This window comes from Carex rostrata, chromosome 29, assembly GCF_964058835.1.
Source record: "Carex rostrata chromosome 29, lpCarRost1.2, whole genome shotgun sequence".
NCBI lineage: Eukaryota > Viridiplantae > Streptophyta > Magnoliopsida > Poales > Cyperaceae > Carex > Carex rostrata.
The window spans coordinates 6,061,122-6,077,944 of record NC_135946.1 but is presented as its reverse complement, the minus strand read 5'-3'; the positions used below and the strand labels follow the sequence as shown (position 1 = coordinate 6,077,944).

Below are 16,823 nucleotides of genomic sequence, written 5' to 3'. Positions count from 1 at the left end.
ACGAAATGTTTCTAATAATAAAATGTATCCATCGTGATCTTGGAGCCAACTTTCGCTCTTTTGAAAAAACGATTCTTAAGGGGACAAGCAAACTTTAGAGCAGCCATCGTATATATTTTTCTCTATCAGCTTTACCTCTTCGAGCGGAGAGAAGAATGAAGGAGAGGAGAAGGAACAGAGCTGAGTAGAGCCGAATATTTATTAGTACCGTATATGATTTGTGTTTTTGTAGTAGTGGATAATCAATATATTTATTAGTACTGTGTATGATTAGTGTTTTTTGTAGCAGTGAATAATCAGTATATTTATTGGTACTGTGTATGATTAGTGTTTTTGTAGCCACGAATAAGTCCCATTTAAAATGCAATTACGAAGAAAATAACCCCTCTTTTGCATAACGAGAAATGACAAAAATGTCTGCAGAATTTTCAACATGGATATATGGCCTGAATAAATAGAGAGACTAGTGACTTAATTTCTTTGATGGTTGACTGCAGGCTGTGAATTCATGCTCACTTTCTCGAGTGTGTTCTAAATATTTAGAGAGCTAATTTATCATTTTTCTTATGTCAGGAGACCCCATGCCAGTAAACCTACCGACTCCCCTACAGTATGATTAAACGTACATACCAAATTTATAAAAAATCTCAAAATTTTAAATCGGATCAATCTCATCCGTTCGTTAAAATTAACTATCCAGATTAGAATAGTACGGAGTTATAGAGTGACAATATACGAGTTTAATACGCAAATAATTTGTTTTTTATTCTTTTTTTTTACGTTTCTAAATAGAACTCCGCATAAAACGCAAAAAACGTATCATACATTTTATTCGCGAATAAATCGTGAATCACAAATTATTCATGATAAAAACACGAAAATAACGCAAAATTTTTATTTAAAAAAAAATTGGGTTGGGGTTTTTTTTTTTTTTTTTTTTGCTTCCTTTCTTGTGCTGAATCATTTCCGAATTATACCCGAATAATGAATTTTTGACCCCACTGAACTGAACCCGAACTATTTGTTTGTCACTATGGCACTGACTCGGATTTCGTGTGTTAAAAATGGATCCTTTCTACTTTTTTAGGCGAGTTTGTGGACTAGAATGCAATTTTATTTTTGAGCAATTGCACACGTAGTCTTGCATAACCTCAATTATAACATGTGCCTTAAATAAATAACTCACATTAATAACCCTATTATATTTCTCTGTTACTTCTTTTTTTTAGTAAAGTTGGAATTCAAATTATCTAACTAGACTAATATTCTCTTTAAATTCCAAATCTGCATACACAGAAAATGTTATCTTTGTTATCAGAACAAAAGACAGATTTTCTCTCTTCTATTATTAGTCTTCCATCAGTCTAATGATAACTATTTTAGAGACATTCCACCAAAGAGAGAGAGAGACCGCTCATTTAGCCTTCTAAATATTATAATATTCAGTTTCCAAACAAAAGCTACAAAATTTCCTCGAAATTCTTTCTAATTTGCGTTTGAAATTGACAAACAGTAAGTTCAAATTTCAGAACAAAAAAAAAAAAAAAAAGAGTTAGAAACTGCAGTCTCTCTCTACTGGTACCGTATTTTCAAATTGCAACCCTGATGAAATATAATTTTGATGAAAATAGAGTTAATTGTTTTTTTTAGATGTTAAAATAAAACAATTTCGGTGGATAACATGCACATAAATTTGATAGTTCCATTTGCAAGGACGGTGATGAAATAAAAAAAATTTAATTAATTATATGAAGGAATGAGATCTAAAATCGGATTAATGGACATTTAAACCTGATAATAATTTATATGACATATTTAGAAGGAGAGAAGGGATCCACTTACAACATTTGTAATCAAAATTTATATGACATATTTTTAAGGAGAGAAGGGATCAACTTACAACATTTGTAAGTTATAAAATCTTATAATAATTTAATTTCGTAATTTTTAATTTTGGAGCACTGAAAAATAATAGTTTTGTAAAATACTTAATAAATAGTAAAATAATTCAAAAAAATATAAAATTTAACCTCTAAGCACATTTTAATATAGATATCATGTTGAATGGTTTAGATCAACTGTTTGAATTTTGAAAATCACTAAAACGAATTGTTGTAAAATATTGTAACTTACGAATTAAATGTTGTAAGTGGATCCTTCCTCTAATAAGGAATAGCCAGATTTGAAATCGGTGTCAATTTATAACGGATGGTTCGGATTAAACATGAGAGGATGAGATACTTGTGATAATCTGAACTTTGATGAAACAATTCAGTCAAGAACACTTATGATCACTTTCCTCCATACAAATATTCATCTCATCAGTATGCATGATAGACCAACAATACAACTGGTTTTCTCTTGCTGCTCCTCACAGCACCCAGTAAAGGAAAACTATAAGCCTTTATTGGTTATATACTTATATTATCTATAAAATGACGACAACCTTGTCAAGTTTATTTTCCTCTCTGTTGTCATTCTTATGGCCTCTCTGCCCGCAGTAGCGACTAAAGGATGTATAGGTCTCAATAACTGTCGCTCGCAGCACCACGACTCACTTCCTCCTCTGGAAGGAAAACCCGTCAGTACATATGGCGATCACGGTACACTTCAAAATGAAGATCATCCATAGAAACATTTATATTCTCCTTCCATATCATAGGTGAATTATGTGTGCTTCGTTATATATTGTTCTGCGGAAGACCCACTGAAGTATATAGTCATGCTCATTTTTTTTTCTGTAATTCAAAGTAGGCATGCATGAATGCATATGGTGGTGCCGAATTATCTTTTCTGAACATGTTGATCAATGTTCTAAATAGTTGACTATAGCGATATATGCAGCTTGAGTATAATATTTTCTTCACTTTTGAAAGCTATGATATTTTCTTGGTTTAGGTTTAGAGAGAGAGAGAATGGCTAATATCAAAACGTTTGTTATTGAACCTTAGAACAAAAGTTTTGATTTTTACATTTTTAATTCCAAACAATTGATGCAAGGTGTTCAACATTCAATCTATATTAAAATGTGGTTGGTAACCAAATTTTATATTTTTTGGAATTTTATATATTTATTAAGACAGTTTTAATATTGTTGTTTTCAATAATCTAGATGTTTTTCACTATTTAATTTTTTTTTACTATTTGTTTGGAATTTGAAGAAGATCGGTCTTGTTGAAAAGATCCTACTCAAAATTCTTGTAATAATTCAGCTCTTTTTGTAGTAGAATCATTCTGATCCTGATTGTGAATTTGCTAGCCTATATATGCTCCCAACAGCTTCAGATTATCTATTTATCTATGTGCAGTGATATTTAAAACTCGATTATCAAGTATTGCTGCAATATTTTTTTTTTGTTTAAATTTCTCAAGAAAGAAGTAAAATGATTTTTTCAACTACAAGATCATGATCATTTGAGTACAATATAAATATTAATTTACAAACTGCCTATTATGATTTAAATTGATCCTTAACAGGTTTGATGGAAAACATCAATACCTCCACTAACATAAGAATATATTGATATTTAGTTATTCTATTCACACAACCAACATGAAAAAAAATCCTTTGTAAATATTAAATAGATGAGTGACTTGACTTCCAATCCTTAATTATATTCACACAATAAAAGTAAATCTTACCATAAGATTCTTTGTTTACTCCTGATAAATGCTAATTAGATATATATTTTTTGATAGGTACTTTAAAGTTATCCAATTTGATAGCTATATGGTATCAAATTTTATCTGAAAATAAATTTCAATATAAATATATATCATATAACACCATACATATCCAACAACAAATCAGTAAATTTATTTAAAAAATTTCAAATAACAAAAACAAGTTCAATAACATTATTTTTTCGTGAATAATATATACATATCTCAATAATTAATAATTAACGATCAAGAGGTCCGTCAATTAGCCGAACAATCAACGTTCCATATTGTGGCTCAAAGAAGGTCGGTCTTCTGGAAAAGATCCTGCTCAAGGTACTTGTAATTCAGCCCTTTTTGTTCTAGAATCATTCTGATCCTGATTGTGAATTTGCGAGCCCATGCTCCTAACAGCTTGTTGAGTTCACCTTCACCCATTAATTGTCACTTGATTTGGGAAATTGATATTAATTGTTTCTGCCTATGGGGTTTTTTTCAGATACCCGTACTGTTACTGTTGACAAAGGTAATAGAAGTGTTGGACTATTGTTAGAGGGTATTGTATTATGAGTACAGTGTAAGGAAAAACAATGTAGGAATGAAAACCGAGAGAGGGAAACCTTTTCTGGATGCATGGTACCAAAATCTACTGATACTTTCATCCATCCATAAAAAAAATTGTGCATCTACATGACGACATCAAAATGATGTTAGAAAGTAAAGATACCAATACAGTTAAACAACCAATAACTACCAAAACGTTTAGAACTTTTGTAAGATATCATCTCATGAGGAACAAAATAGGTCCTTCTTTCCTTTGTTTGCCTTTCCTTAACATCCAGATGAGAAAAGAAAGTTGGAAAAGAGAAATAATAGAAAAGGGCTGAAAAAAAATAATAACGATACAAATATCCAAAAGAAGGTAATTTGTAAATTTGACCCTTTCTTATTCTTGAAATTGTTTTCTCTCTCATGTCCCAACTCATCAGAATTCATATCACCTGAGGTAACATAAATTTTGAAGTCTAAAATGTTAATCCGAGCTACTCAATATGATCCCCATATTAAAAATGTACTTGGAAATCAAATTTTATATATTTTTTTTTTTATAATTTTGTTACTATTTTTTTTAGATAGCAGATAAGTTAACAGACAAGTGAACAATTGGATTGGATGTATAGACAAGCAAAGAGGTCGACTAGAAAATGTATCCATGACAAACCAATTTTGACTGACTGTTGGAGAGCAACTCTTCAAGTCATATCCCAATTTTGACTGACTGTTGTTGAGCAACTCTTCAGGTCATCCCTGTAATCCTTTTTATGTATAGAATGAAAATATTTTCGTACAAGGACATAAATGTAATGATATAACTACTATAATATTTGATGAGAATCAAGATTTACTAAACACAATACTAACTTTCAGTCCATTAATAAGATTTATTATCTTAAAAGTTGAATTAATGTATTCAGTTCGTCAATATATTCTTGATTTATCACATGACTAAAATATATTTTAACATTTTTTGCGTGTTTCAATCATGGTAATTGTTTCATCCAGAAGCCCAGTATCATTTTTGTGTCTTCTAGCATAGATCAAATTATAAAATTTAGATTGAGAAGGCTAAAATGTAAAATGTATAATATTGGCGGTTAGAATTAATTTTAATCAAAATTTTCATAATTAAAAAAATATAACTGTAACAACTAAGTTATCAAGTTACAAGTGCATATTTAATATTTTATGAGAAAAGACTGAACCATATAAAAGCTTCTAAGATAATAAAATTTAATTAAATTTTTATCGAGAAAGACACAAATTAATGCTTCATTATTTTTTTTGTCTCAATCATATCCAACATTTTTATTTTCGTTTTTAAAGTCTATAAAGTTAATCCGAGCTACTCAATATGATATCCACATTAAAAATGTACTTGAAAACCAAATTTTATATTTATTTTTTTATAATTTTGTTACTATTTTTTTAGATAGATACAAAATTATTCATAATCTTCTAAAATTTAACAGATAAGTTAACAGACAAGTGAACTGGATTGGATGTATAGACAAGCAAGGAGGTAGACTACAAAACGTATCCATGACAAATTAGTTTTGACTGACCATTGGGGAGCAACTCTTCAAGTGATATCCCAATTTTGACTGACTATTGGAGAGCAACTCTTCAAGTGATATCCCAATTTTCCACGTGTGAGGACCGCCGTCAATAATTTTCCTCGAAATTATTAATTAATTATCAAATTATCAAGCATATTCCAATCAAATTTAGCCTCCTTGTATCTATTCCAATCAAAATTAGCTTTAGCTGGTTTTGAAGCTTGAGAATAAATTTTGATAAATCTGAAATGCTAGATCTGAATTTAAACAATATGGAAACTCTACTATGCTTTAGGCATCTATTCTAGGCTGTCAAGTGGTATAAAGCTTTATGTACCTATTAGCAATGTATAAAGCTCTCAAATATTTAATTAAAGAAATTTATAAAGCTCTCAAATATTTAATTAAAGAGATAGGTAAAATTTTAAAAATATATATTGATTTTTTTAGGTGGAAATTATATTGGATTTTTTTTTTTTTAATTTCGTCCGCTCAATGATTGAAGTCAGATTTATCAGTATGTAGTGAAAATGAAAATGAAAATAGTCTCTATGAAGCATTTAACAAAAAAAAAAAAACTATTTGTAAATATTGCAGGAATATCATAATTTTCAAATAACATTTGGTTTGAAATAATTATGGAAAATTATGGGCAATAGATTTTCTCTTCAAGTCTTGTTTCTACTTTTTAACTTTTATTTTTTTAATTTGAGAATGATATAATGGAAAATTATGGGCAATAGGCTCGCATATCTTGACTTGTGGTCAACTCTAGTAGTCTTCTTCCACCAACTTGTTTGATTTATAAATAGGATTGTAGTCTTCTTCCACCAGATATATCCTCTTACAACACTTGATAACCCCCCAAAACCCCCCCAAAAAAAAAATGAGAGGTTTACATCTCTTACTTTTCATATGCTTGCTCTCTTTCTATCTTCCATCAAACTGCTTTGCAACAAATGAAACTGATAAGTTTGCACTTCTCTCCTTCAAGTCTCTCATATCCAATAGCCTGTTCGGAGCATTATCATCGTGGAATGATTCTCTCCACTATTGTCAATGGCAAGGCGTGAGGTGCGGCAACCGCCATCCTGACAGAGTAACTGTTCTCTCTCTGGGTTCATTAAGTTTGTCAGGCCATATATCACCATCTTTGGCAAATCTGACATTTCTCAAAAGTTTGAATCTTTCAAATAACCAGCTTACTGGTAACATCCCAATAGAACTTGGTCATTTGAGTAGATTGCAAGTTCTCAATTTGAGTGTGAACAACCTTGCCGGAAACATTCCATCAACTCTTGGTAATTGTTCCAATTTAGGATTTCTTTCTCTGAGAACCAATAATCTCCAAGGAGCCATACCTCCGCAGTTTGGTTTCCTAGAGTTACTCGAGGAATTGGACATAAGTTTTAATAATTTTACAGAATCTATCCCAAGCACCTTAGGCAACCTTACACATCTATCAGCTCTTCTTCTTGATGAAAATAATTTAGATAGTTTCATCCCTCCATCACTCGGCCAACTAAAGGCTCTCAAGCACCTAACCCTCAGTTTTAACAATTTGTCGGGCAAGATACCACATTCCATTTACAACCTCTCAGCCATGGTTAAGTTGGATTTCGCTTTCAATCAGCTTGATGGAAAACTTCCTTCTAACTTTTGTGATGCATTACATAATCTACAACATATATACCTGTTCGGAAATCAATTTAGTGGGCAGATTCCAATATCCATATCCAATTGTTCAGCCATGATTATGATTGATTTAAGCTCCAACAATTTCATAGGCACAATACCATATAGTATAGGAACTTTGCAAAAACTTTCTTGGTTTAGCATTGAAAGCAATCTAATTAAGGCCACCGGTGATGATTGGAGATTCTTTGATTCTTTAACCAACTGCACATTTCTACAAGTATTGGATCTTGGAAGCAACCTACTCCAAGGCATGATACCTGGTTCTATAGCAAATCTCTCTACTAGTCTTAAAATTTTAGGGCTTGGCTTTAATCCAATTTCGGGAAATATTCCTGCCGAGATAGGAAAATTAACCAACCTTATTACCTTAGAACTAGGTCTAACATTTATTGAAGGCACTATCCCAAAAGAAATAGGTGATCTTTGGAAGTTGGGACGGTTAGGCCTAAACGAAAACATGTTATCTGGTGAAATCCCATCAACCTTAGGTAATCTAACCCTGATGAATGCGCTTCGTCTCCAGAATAATGCATTCACTGGGAGTATACCAGAGGAATTAAGCAATATGCAACTACTAAATACCTTGAATCTTTCAAATAATAAATTTATGGGCTCAATCCCAAAGAAACTCTTCAATCTTCATTCACTTTCTATCAGCCTCGACTTGTCAAATAACTACTTGAATGGATCACTACCACCAGAAATTGGCCAATTAAACAATCTAGCAGAAGTTTACCTATCAAATAACAAATTATCTGGTCAAATTCCTAGCACAATCGATGGGTGCCATCTACTTCAAATACTTCATCTTGATGGAAACCAATTGAATGGGTCTATTCCCCTCTCTTTGAGCAAAATGCTAGGGTTGCAAGATCTTGATATCTCAAACAATGCTTTATCTGGTCCAGTACCCGATTTTATGGGTAAGATGAAACTCCAATATTTGAATATTTCTTTCAATAATTTTGAGGGGGAATTGCCGAAAGATGGGGTTTTCAGGAATGCTAGTGCAGTAGACATAAGAGGAAATTCAAAACTTTGTGGCGGAGTACCTGAAATGCATCTACCCAAATGCGTTTTAGATAACCAAAAGAAGAAGCACCATTCCAAAATTATCATTGTAATAATTTGTTGCATAGGTGGTATTATATGCCTTTGTATAACCATGTTTTGGATAGCCCGTTTTTGTTGGAAAAAGAGATCTCAGAATAACCCCCTACCATTTGTGGCCAAAAATTCTGAGTATCAAAAAGTGTCATACAATGACATTCTCAGGGATACAGATCATTTTTTGTCAGAGAATCTAATTGGAAGAGGTACTTTCGGAGCTGTTTACAAAGCTCCTATGAAATTTGAGAATGTGACAACTGTTGCCGTGAAGGTACTAAATCTCAAGCAGCATGGTGCTTCTAAAAGTTTCTTCTCTGAATGTGAGGTACTAAGAAAAGTCAGACACAGAAACCTTATCAAAGTTTTAAGTTCATGCTCTAGCATAGACCACCAAGGTAATGATTTTAAAGCTTTGATTTTTGAGTTCATGCCTAATGGCAGTTTAGAAACATGGTTGCATCCCAACACGTGTACAAATAGGCCATTTAGGAGTCTCAGCCTTATCGAGAGGCTGAATATCGCAATCGATGTCGCCACAGCTTTGGATTATCTTCATAACCACGGTCCCGCTCCAATTGTGCATTGTGATCTTAAACCTAGCAATGTGCTTTTGAATGAAGACATGACTGCACATGTGGGTGATTTCGGGCTTGCCAGATTTCTGGTTCAACCTGATTCTATGTCTTCTCTGTTGACAGGAAGTACAACTGGTCTTAGAGGTTCCATCGGTTATATTCCCCCAGGTACAAGCTTATATATTCTGATAAGAAATTAATTTTGTGTATTAGTGTGTGTGTGTGTGTGTAATTAAGTAGTTACGTACCAACTTACAGAAGTGTTTGTGTGTTTGTTATATATTTTTAACTTTTTTAATAGTTTCAACAAAGTTTGCTTTATAGTTTCAACAAATTTTGCTTAGTCTCATATGTTCTCTCTCTTAATTATCTTAATAGATGGTACCAAACCTATAGTTAGCTCTTACATATTAAATTGTTATGTGAATAGTAAGTGAGCACAAGCTTTCAGAACGCCAAATTAAATCATACATATATAGTGAAAAAAAAGGGAGGTCAATTCCTTTTCCCACAATATTTGGCACGGCTCGTATGCTTGAATTGAAAAGGCAAAACAACACTATATGTTACTGATCTTGCTGCATAATTTGTAGAAGGGTATGATTGTAATTTGTCTTTTGTTTTTTTTTAAGAATATGGCATGGGAGGTCAGGCATCGGTTGAAGGAGATGCATATAGCTATGGCATTCTTCTGCTTGAGATGTTTACTGGCGTATGCCCCACTGACGAAAGATTCAGAGACGGATTGAGCCTCCACATGCATGTTGAGATGGCTTTCTCAGATCATGTTATTGAGATTATCGATCACAAATTGTTCCCAATCAATGATGGAAGAGAGAATGAAAATGCAGACAACATTCACAATTGCTTGGTTTCGGTGATTCGATGTGGTCTCTTGTGCTCCAAGTTGTCTCCAAAAGAGCGCATTGGGATCAAAGAAGTAGTGAAGGAGTTGAATTCAGCTAGAATGAAGTTGCTGAGGTGAGAGAGATAAAAAGTGACAGATTGAAAATCTGAAAAATATGAGGTCAACTCACGAGCTATGGAATTTATCTTTAGTACTGTTATTAACATGAATTGGCTGTTAAGTACATATAATGTGTATATTTGTATTTGAAACCGTTGATGAAAACTATAGTAATGAGCCTATATTACTTTTTAAATGATACGAGAACATATTTTATTTAGAGTGACAGGTTTTGAATGAGTTCTTTATTTTTAATCATGATTTTTGTAGCTATCAATTACTTTTGGTTTCCTTCAAAATTTTATGTTAATTGTGAAAACTTTGATATCATATAATTAATAAAGATCTTGAGGAAGTTAGTATTTGCACAAAAAATTAAATGGGATATATCATATAAAAAAGTTAGAAAAGATAAATAATAGAAAAAAGGCAGAAAAAAAAAACATACAAATATGCAAAAAAAAATCATTTTTTAGTGAAATTGACCCTTTTTTTTATTCTTGAAATGTCATTTAGAAATTAAAAATAATTTGTTACAGTGGCCATGGCATTTAGCTGCTTCAAGCACACATTTAATATTTTACAAAAACTGAACTAATTTTTTTAAGATAATAATATCAACTAAATTTTTATTGAGGACTAAAATGCATTATTATTTTCATGTCGTAGTCCTATTCCACATTCGATCTTATTTCTGTTTTCAAAATTGAAATAGTCGATTCAAATTATTCAATATGATATCCATATTAAAATGTGCTTGGAAAACAAATTTTGATATTTATTTTTATTTCTTTACTATCATTTTAAATAAATTTTAAATAGATATAATTTTAAGTAGGTAGCTAAAGTACGAAATGTTTCTAATAATAAAATGTATCCATCGCGATCGATCTTGGAGCCAACTTTCGCTCTTTTGAAAAAAACGATTCTTAGAGGAGAGAGAAGCAAACTTTAGAGCATCCATCATATATATTTTTCTCTCTCAGTTCTACATCTTCGAGTGGAGAGAAGAATGAAAGAGAGGGAAAGGAACAGAGTCGAGCAAAGCCGATTGAAATTGAGAGTGCAGTATCATTAGAGTTTGGAGGTCAGAGTTTTTATCTCGATCGGAGCGGAATAGTGAGTAGATTCGATCGTTATTAGAGTGTGGCGGTCGAAAAAGCAAATCTGGCTGTGGTGTGAGATAGAGATTAAGATATTAGAGTAATTACGAGGATATATAAATAGAATTAAAAGAGTAGATATAGTACAATAGTAGTGTAATATTGAGTAATTTAGAGAATAAAGAAGTAAATTTAGAAATTAGAATCACATTATAAATACATATTTTTTTATAAATCTAAGAGTGAGTCTATGGTACTATGCATATCACGGGTTGTTACCGTGCTACGGCTCTATATTCGAGTTTTCAAATCCTAACAGTCGATCCGAACCGTTCATCTTGTTCTCCACATTAATATGTGTTTGGAGACCAAATTTTACATTTTTTGAAAAAATTTTACTATTTTTTTAGATATTTAGAAAATCACTTGATCTGAAAATTCTGGACCATCCAAAAACAGTGATTTTCAATAAATCTAAAAAAATAGTAAAAAAATTTCAAAAAATGTAAAATTGGGTCTCCAAACACATATTAATATGGAGAACAAGATGAACAGTTCAGATCGACTGTTAAAATTTGAAAACTCGAATATAGAGCCGTAGAACAGTAACAAATCGTAATATGCATAGTACCATAGACTCACTCTAAATCTAAACATTGAAATCACTTAACTTAAAAAAATAATGTATCCATCGTAAACCAATTTAGAATTGACGGTCATGGAGAGCAAGTAGATCTTCAACTCATATTCCAATAATTTTCCACCTGTGGGGCCCGCCACTCAATATTTTTTCCTCGAGATTTGTTATCAAGTAGTTAAACATATCCAATTCAGTATTGGGGACCTTGGGGTTCTTTTTTTTGCCGAAAAAGTGATTTAAAAGATGGGAAAGATAAAAGTGAAGAATAGATTTAAGGGATGGAAATGCATGAATTTGTCTCATGCATGAACAGTGTTCTCAGTGCTATTCTGAGTCAAGAACCACTTATGATCACTTTCCTCCATACAAATATTCATCTCATCAGTATGCATAATAGACCAACATCAATACAGCTGGTTTTCTCTTGCTAGCTGCTTCTCACATCACCCAGCAGTAAAGGAAAACTAAAAGCCATTATTGGTAATTATATACTTTTATTAAAATGAGGACAACCTTGGTCAAGTTTATTTTCCTTTCAGTTCTCATTCTTATGGCCTCTCTGCCAGCAGTAGCGCCTAAAGGTAACGTTCCTTCCAGTGGTTCCAGTGGATGTAGTGTAGGCCCCAGAGGTGATCCTATCTGTCCGCAGCCGCACCACGACCCACATCGTCCTGCGAGAAGAAAACACGTCAGCACAGATGGCGATCACGGGACACTTCAAAATAACCATCATCCATAGTAAACATATATACTCTCCTTGTATATGTATGTATTAGGTGAATTATGTGTGCTTCCATATGTTATATATTGTTCTGCGGTAGACCCACTGAAGTAGTCACCTCGTTATTTTTTGTAATTCAAAGTAGGTGGTGCCAATTTATCTTTTCTGAACATGTCAATGCTCTGAATAGTTGACTATAGCGATGCAGCGTGAGTATAATATTTTCTTGATTTTTTAAAGCTATGATATATATATAGATATTAGGGAGAGAGAATGGCTAATATCAAAACATTTGTTCTTGGATCTTAGAACAAATGGAACTTTACATTTTCAAAGTCCAAACAATTGATCCAAACCATTCAACATTCAATCTATATTAAAATGTGTTTGGAGACCAAATTTTTCATTTTTTGAATTTTTTTTTACTATTTATTAAATCAGTTTTAAAATCACTGTTTTAAATGATCCAAAAGTTTTTCACTGTAATTCCGCCCTTTTTGTTCTAGAATCATTCTGATCCTGATTGTGAATTTGCTAGCCCATGCTCCCAACAGCTTGTTGAGTTCACCTTCACCCATTAATTGTCATGACTTGATTTGGGAAATTGATATTAATTGTTTCTGCCTGTGGTTTTATTCAGATACCAGTACTGTTACTGTTGACGGTCAACAAAAAATACCAGTACTGTTACTGTTACTGTTGAGGGTATTGTATTATGACTACAGTGTAAGGAAAAAAAACGGACGAATGAAAAACAAGAAGAGGGGATACCTTTTCTGGATGGTATCCAAAATCTACTGATACTGTCATCCGTCCCTTTAAAAAAACTTGTGCATCTACATGACAACAACAAAATCATGTTGTAAAGTAAAGATACCAATAGGGTTAAACAACCAATAACTAACAAAAAGTCTAAAACTTTTGTAAGATATCATCTCATGAGGGACAGAATGTCTGACAAGAGGTCCCACCAAGCAGTGAGATAATTTAGAAGGCTGCTAGATGGGCCCTTCTTCTTTCCTTTGTTTTCCTTTCCTTTACATCACCTGAGGTAACAGAAATTTTGAATTTAGATCCAAACCGTCAGATCTGCTTTGTCAGAATAGTAAAGGGGCCATGCATTCCATCTCAGGTTGGATTGGTCAGGATTCTAATTGGATGGCCCGGATCTAAACTCAAATATTCTGTTACCTCATAGGATGCAGACTCAACTCATCCAGACTTTAGACGGTAAACTTAATTTTGGGTAATACTCTTTTCAGAAAATATGGAAAATATGGAAAAAAAAAATTGGGGAGAATATGCAAAAGATGTTTTCACCTGAAAATTTGGGGCAGTTTGTTTAAACCCAAGATTAGACATTCCTCCAATTTGCAACAGCAGCTTGAACTGTTCCCATGCGAAGGTTACCAGATTATTAAAATCATTGCCCCCATTAATATCATAAAAATTAAATGAGGCAAATAAAAGAACAAAAAATAACCACAGAATTTGTTACAGTGGCCACACCATTTAGCTTATTTGGAGGAAAAGAGAAGTACCAAAAACAAAAACAAAAAGAATTTGTCTTAGTAGCCATGCCATTTAGCTTTCTGGAATGATATGATTCCTCAAATCTGTTGCATGGGCATTTGTTGCAACACTATCAACCAAATTAGAAATCAAACTACATAACTTTAAAGAAAACCGAACAACAGAACCATATTAACTAAAAAAACATTTTGTTCAGTTTTTGTACCTGACACTAATATCACCTGATATATTGGAAATGAAATCTATAATAAAAGAAAGAAAAAAATATTCATGAAAAAATATTAAGGAGAAAATGGACCAGGAAATAATAGATTTATGCAAGTATTGCCAAATTAAAACCAACACACATAACCCAAACTCAAATTCCCTCTGTTTCATCTTCTTCTTTTTTTTCATATCATAGGATTTGGCAAACTCAGATGTTACTTTCCTCGTTTAACAGTATCAAATGATTACTCTAAAAGTGAAAATTAACCAATCCAGATTTCAACTGGACTGAGCAAGGAAAATAGAAGTCCTGTCTATTTCTCTTAGTTATGTCATGCTGAAAACTGAATCAAATATTGTGCCTTTTTAAAAAAAATGCAAATAAACTAATCCAGATTTTAACAAAATGAAAACTCATCTCTCTTGTGCTTTCTTTTCTGGCTTTGACAAAAATCAAAGCCCATCTGATGTAATATAAAAGGCATCATATCAAAATATTACAGACAAAACTATCACCTGGTGATTTTTTTAGGGGGGCGGGCCTCATATCAAGTGTATATTAATAACTATCACTGTGGGTGAAAACCGCACCATCTAACAAAATCTCAGATTCGTGTTGTTTGAAAAAATTGGATTGAATTAGAAGAGACTCCTTCAAATTCAGACAACAACACAATCTAAAATCATGTTGAGGTAACAAGTTTCATATCCACTTCAGTCTTTATCTTTTTAATCATTGCCCCATTAATACCATAAAAAAAAAAAAAAAAAAACAGGAGTGAAGAAAAGAGCTAAAGCAAAAAGATAAAATTGCCTTTCTCTGCTCATGAAAGAACACCAGCACCCCTACTAATTAATATCATTATTGTCATGATTATTATTATTATTATTATTATTATTACTAGCATCATCATCAAGTATTAAAATTAGTTGTAGAGTAGAACTAGGGGGTTCTTCTCACGAGCTCTTGATCCATAGCAGTGTTGTAAAAAATGGCCGTTTAGGCAGATTAATCGGCCGATTTGTCGTTGGTGGCGACCAAACCGTCACGGATTTTTCCGACTAATCGGCCGATTATTCCCAATTATGGCAGATTATTCACGATTATTGCAGGTTAATCGCTTGGTGGTAACCTATCCGTCTGACAAGCGCATATCATTATTTACAACACTTATCCATAGTACGGACCAATCTGTACTATGCATAGTACCATAGCCTTACTCAAAATATATTGCCTGCTTGTCAGTATGTTCTCCTTAGAGAAAATTGAACTTCAACACAATCAATTGTTGCAATACTTCAAAACAAAGAAAATTGTGTGTCTGTGTGCGGGGAAGGGGCTCATATCAAGTGTAGATTAATGGAGAAACTATCACTGTGGGTGAAAACCACACCATCTAACACAGAATCAGATTCACTGAATAATGTTGAGGTAACAAGTTTCATATCCACTCCAGTCTTTATCTTTCTAATCATTGCCCCCATTAATATTATAAAAAAAAAAAATCAGGAGAGATCAATACCACCAGCAACAATATGCATATTACACAATAGAAAACCAAAGTAATTCAAAAATTGAACTGAACCGATCCATTTAAACTGAAAAACCAAACCATTTAATCCAAACTTTTTTTGGTTCCGTTGAAAACCAAATAATGGCCAGTTAGTTCATCATTACCATAATTGGTACTATTTACCCATGGTATCAATTGCCAACAAATCTAACAGGCCACATATGCTCACAACATAGATGCAATCCAATATTTTAGAATGAACCTACTATATATTTACCTCCAATATTCAGCTCCTCGCTAATAGTAAGAATCTCATTCAATTGAAACAAGCATGCATTCCAATGCAAAGAAACAGGTTGGATTGACAATTTGTCAAGAAATAATAGCAAGGTAGCTGAGACAAGGGTGGATGTACATTTCACTAAATGGGGGTAGAGCAAGGGATGGAGGTGGAAATGAGGAAGGAAAAGAGAAAACCCTACTTCTACTTGGGTTGGAATTTTGAGAGAAGAAAGAGCAGAAGAGAAATCGAGTACAAGGAGACATATGGGCCGCCAGTATTGTATTGTATTCTATTCATTATTGGGCCGTTTATGGGCCTCCTACTATAATTCCTACTAAGAATGCACATTTAGCGAATCTATACAAATTTAGAATGATGTTTCAATTCATTTCTTTCGTTCATACCAATTACTGGTTTTTCACATTCCATTTTCCTACAAAGATAAATTAATGATGTTTTAAGTTTTTTTTTTTTTACTCTGTTTTTAATATATAAAAATTTACAATTGATTGTTTGAATTTTATAAACAAATATATTGATCCATAACACAATAAGACTGTTCTGTGCTTTGCAAAAAGCACTGTACGTAGCCTCACTGAAGTGGTTAATATATAAGGAAAAAAAAAATAGAAAGACAGCAAAAAAAAAAAAAAAAAAAGCGAGAAAAAAGCATTAGAAGATTTAATGTATTATAA

The 16,823-nt window shown here is 32.5% G+C and overlaps 1 protein-coding gene and 2 long non-coding RNA genes across 4 annotated transcripts in view; 2 read left to right on the top strand and 1 right to left on the bottom strand.

Moving 5' to 3' along the window:
- LOC144546059 (uncharacterized) overlaps positions 1-12,756 on the top strand; it is a 46,023-nt gene extending 33,267 nt beyond the window's left edge. Inside the window, exon 2 of the long non-coding RNA XR_013508687.1 lies at positions 12,647-12,756. This is a non-coding gene — a long non-coding RNA (uncharacterized LOC144546059). The remainder of the gene's footprint in view (positions 1-12,646) is intronic.
- Positions 6,634-10,325, top strand: LOC144546484 (uncharacterized). Of its 2 annotated transcripts, none has more exons than XR_013508793.1 (2): positions 6,634-9,426; positions 9,505-9,784. XR_013508793.1 is itself a non-coding variant. In XM_078295037.1 (2 exons), the coding sequence occupies exons 1-2, from the start codon at positions 6,664-6,666 to the stop codon at positions 10,143-10,145; spliced, it is 3,018 nt and encodes a 1,005-aa protein (XP_078151163.1). In that variant the 5' UTR covers positions 6,634-6,663; the 3' UTR covers positions 10,146-10,325. The 2 variants fall into 2 exon arrangements, 1 of the variants encoding a protein (XP_078151163.1); XM_078295037.1 differs by lacking the exon at positions 9,505-9,784 and adding an exon at positions 9,793-10,325 and having other exon boundaries at positions 6,634-9,328.
- Positions 12,757-13,222: 466 nt separating the features above from the next.
- Positions 13,223-16,318, bottom strand: LOC144546058 (uncharacterized). The gene is made up of 3 exons (XR_013508686.1): positions 16,123-16,318; positions 13,912-13,980; positions 13,223-13,637 (listed from the first exon to the last, which is right to left on the bottom strand). It is a non-coding gene; the product is annotated as an uncharacterized LOC144546058 (long non-coding RNA).
- Positions 16,319-16,823: the final 505 nt, after the last annotated feature.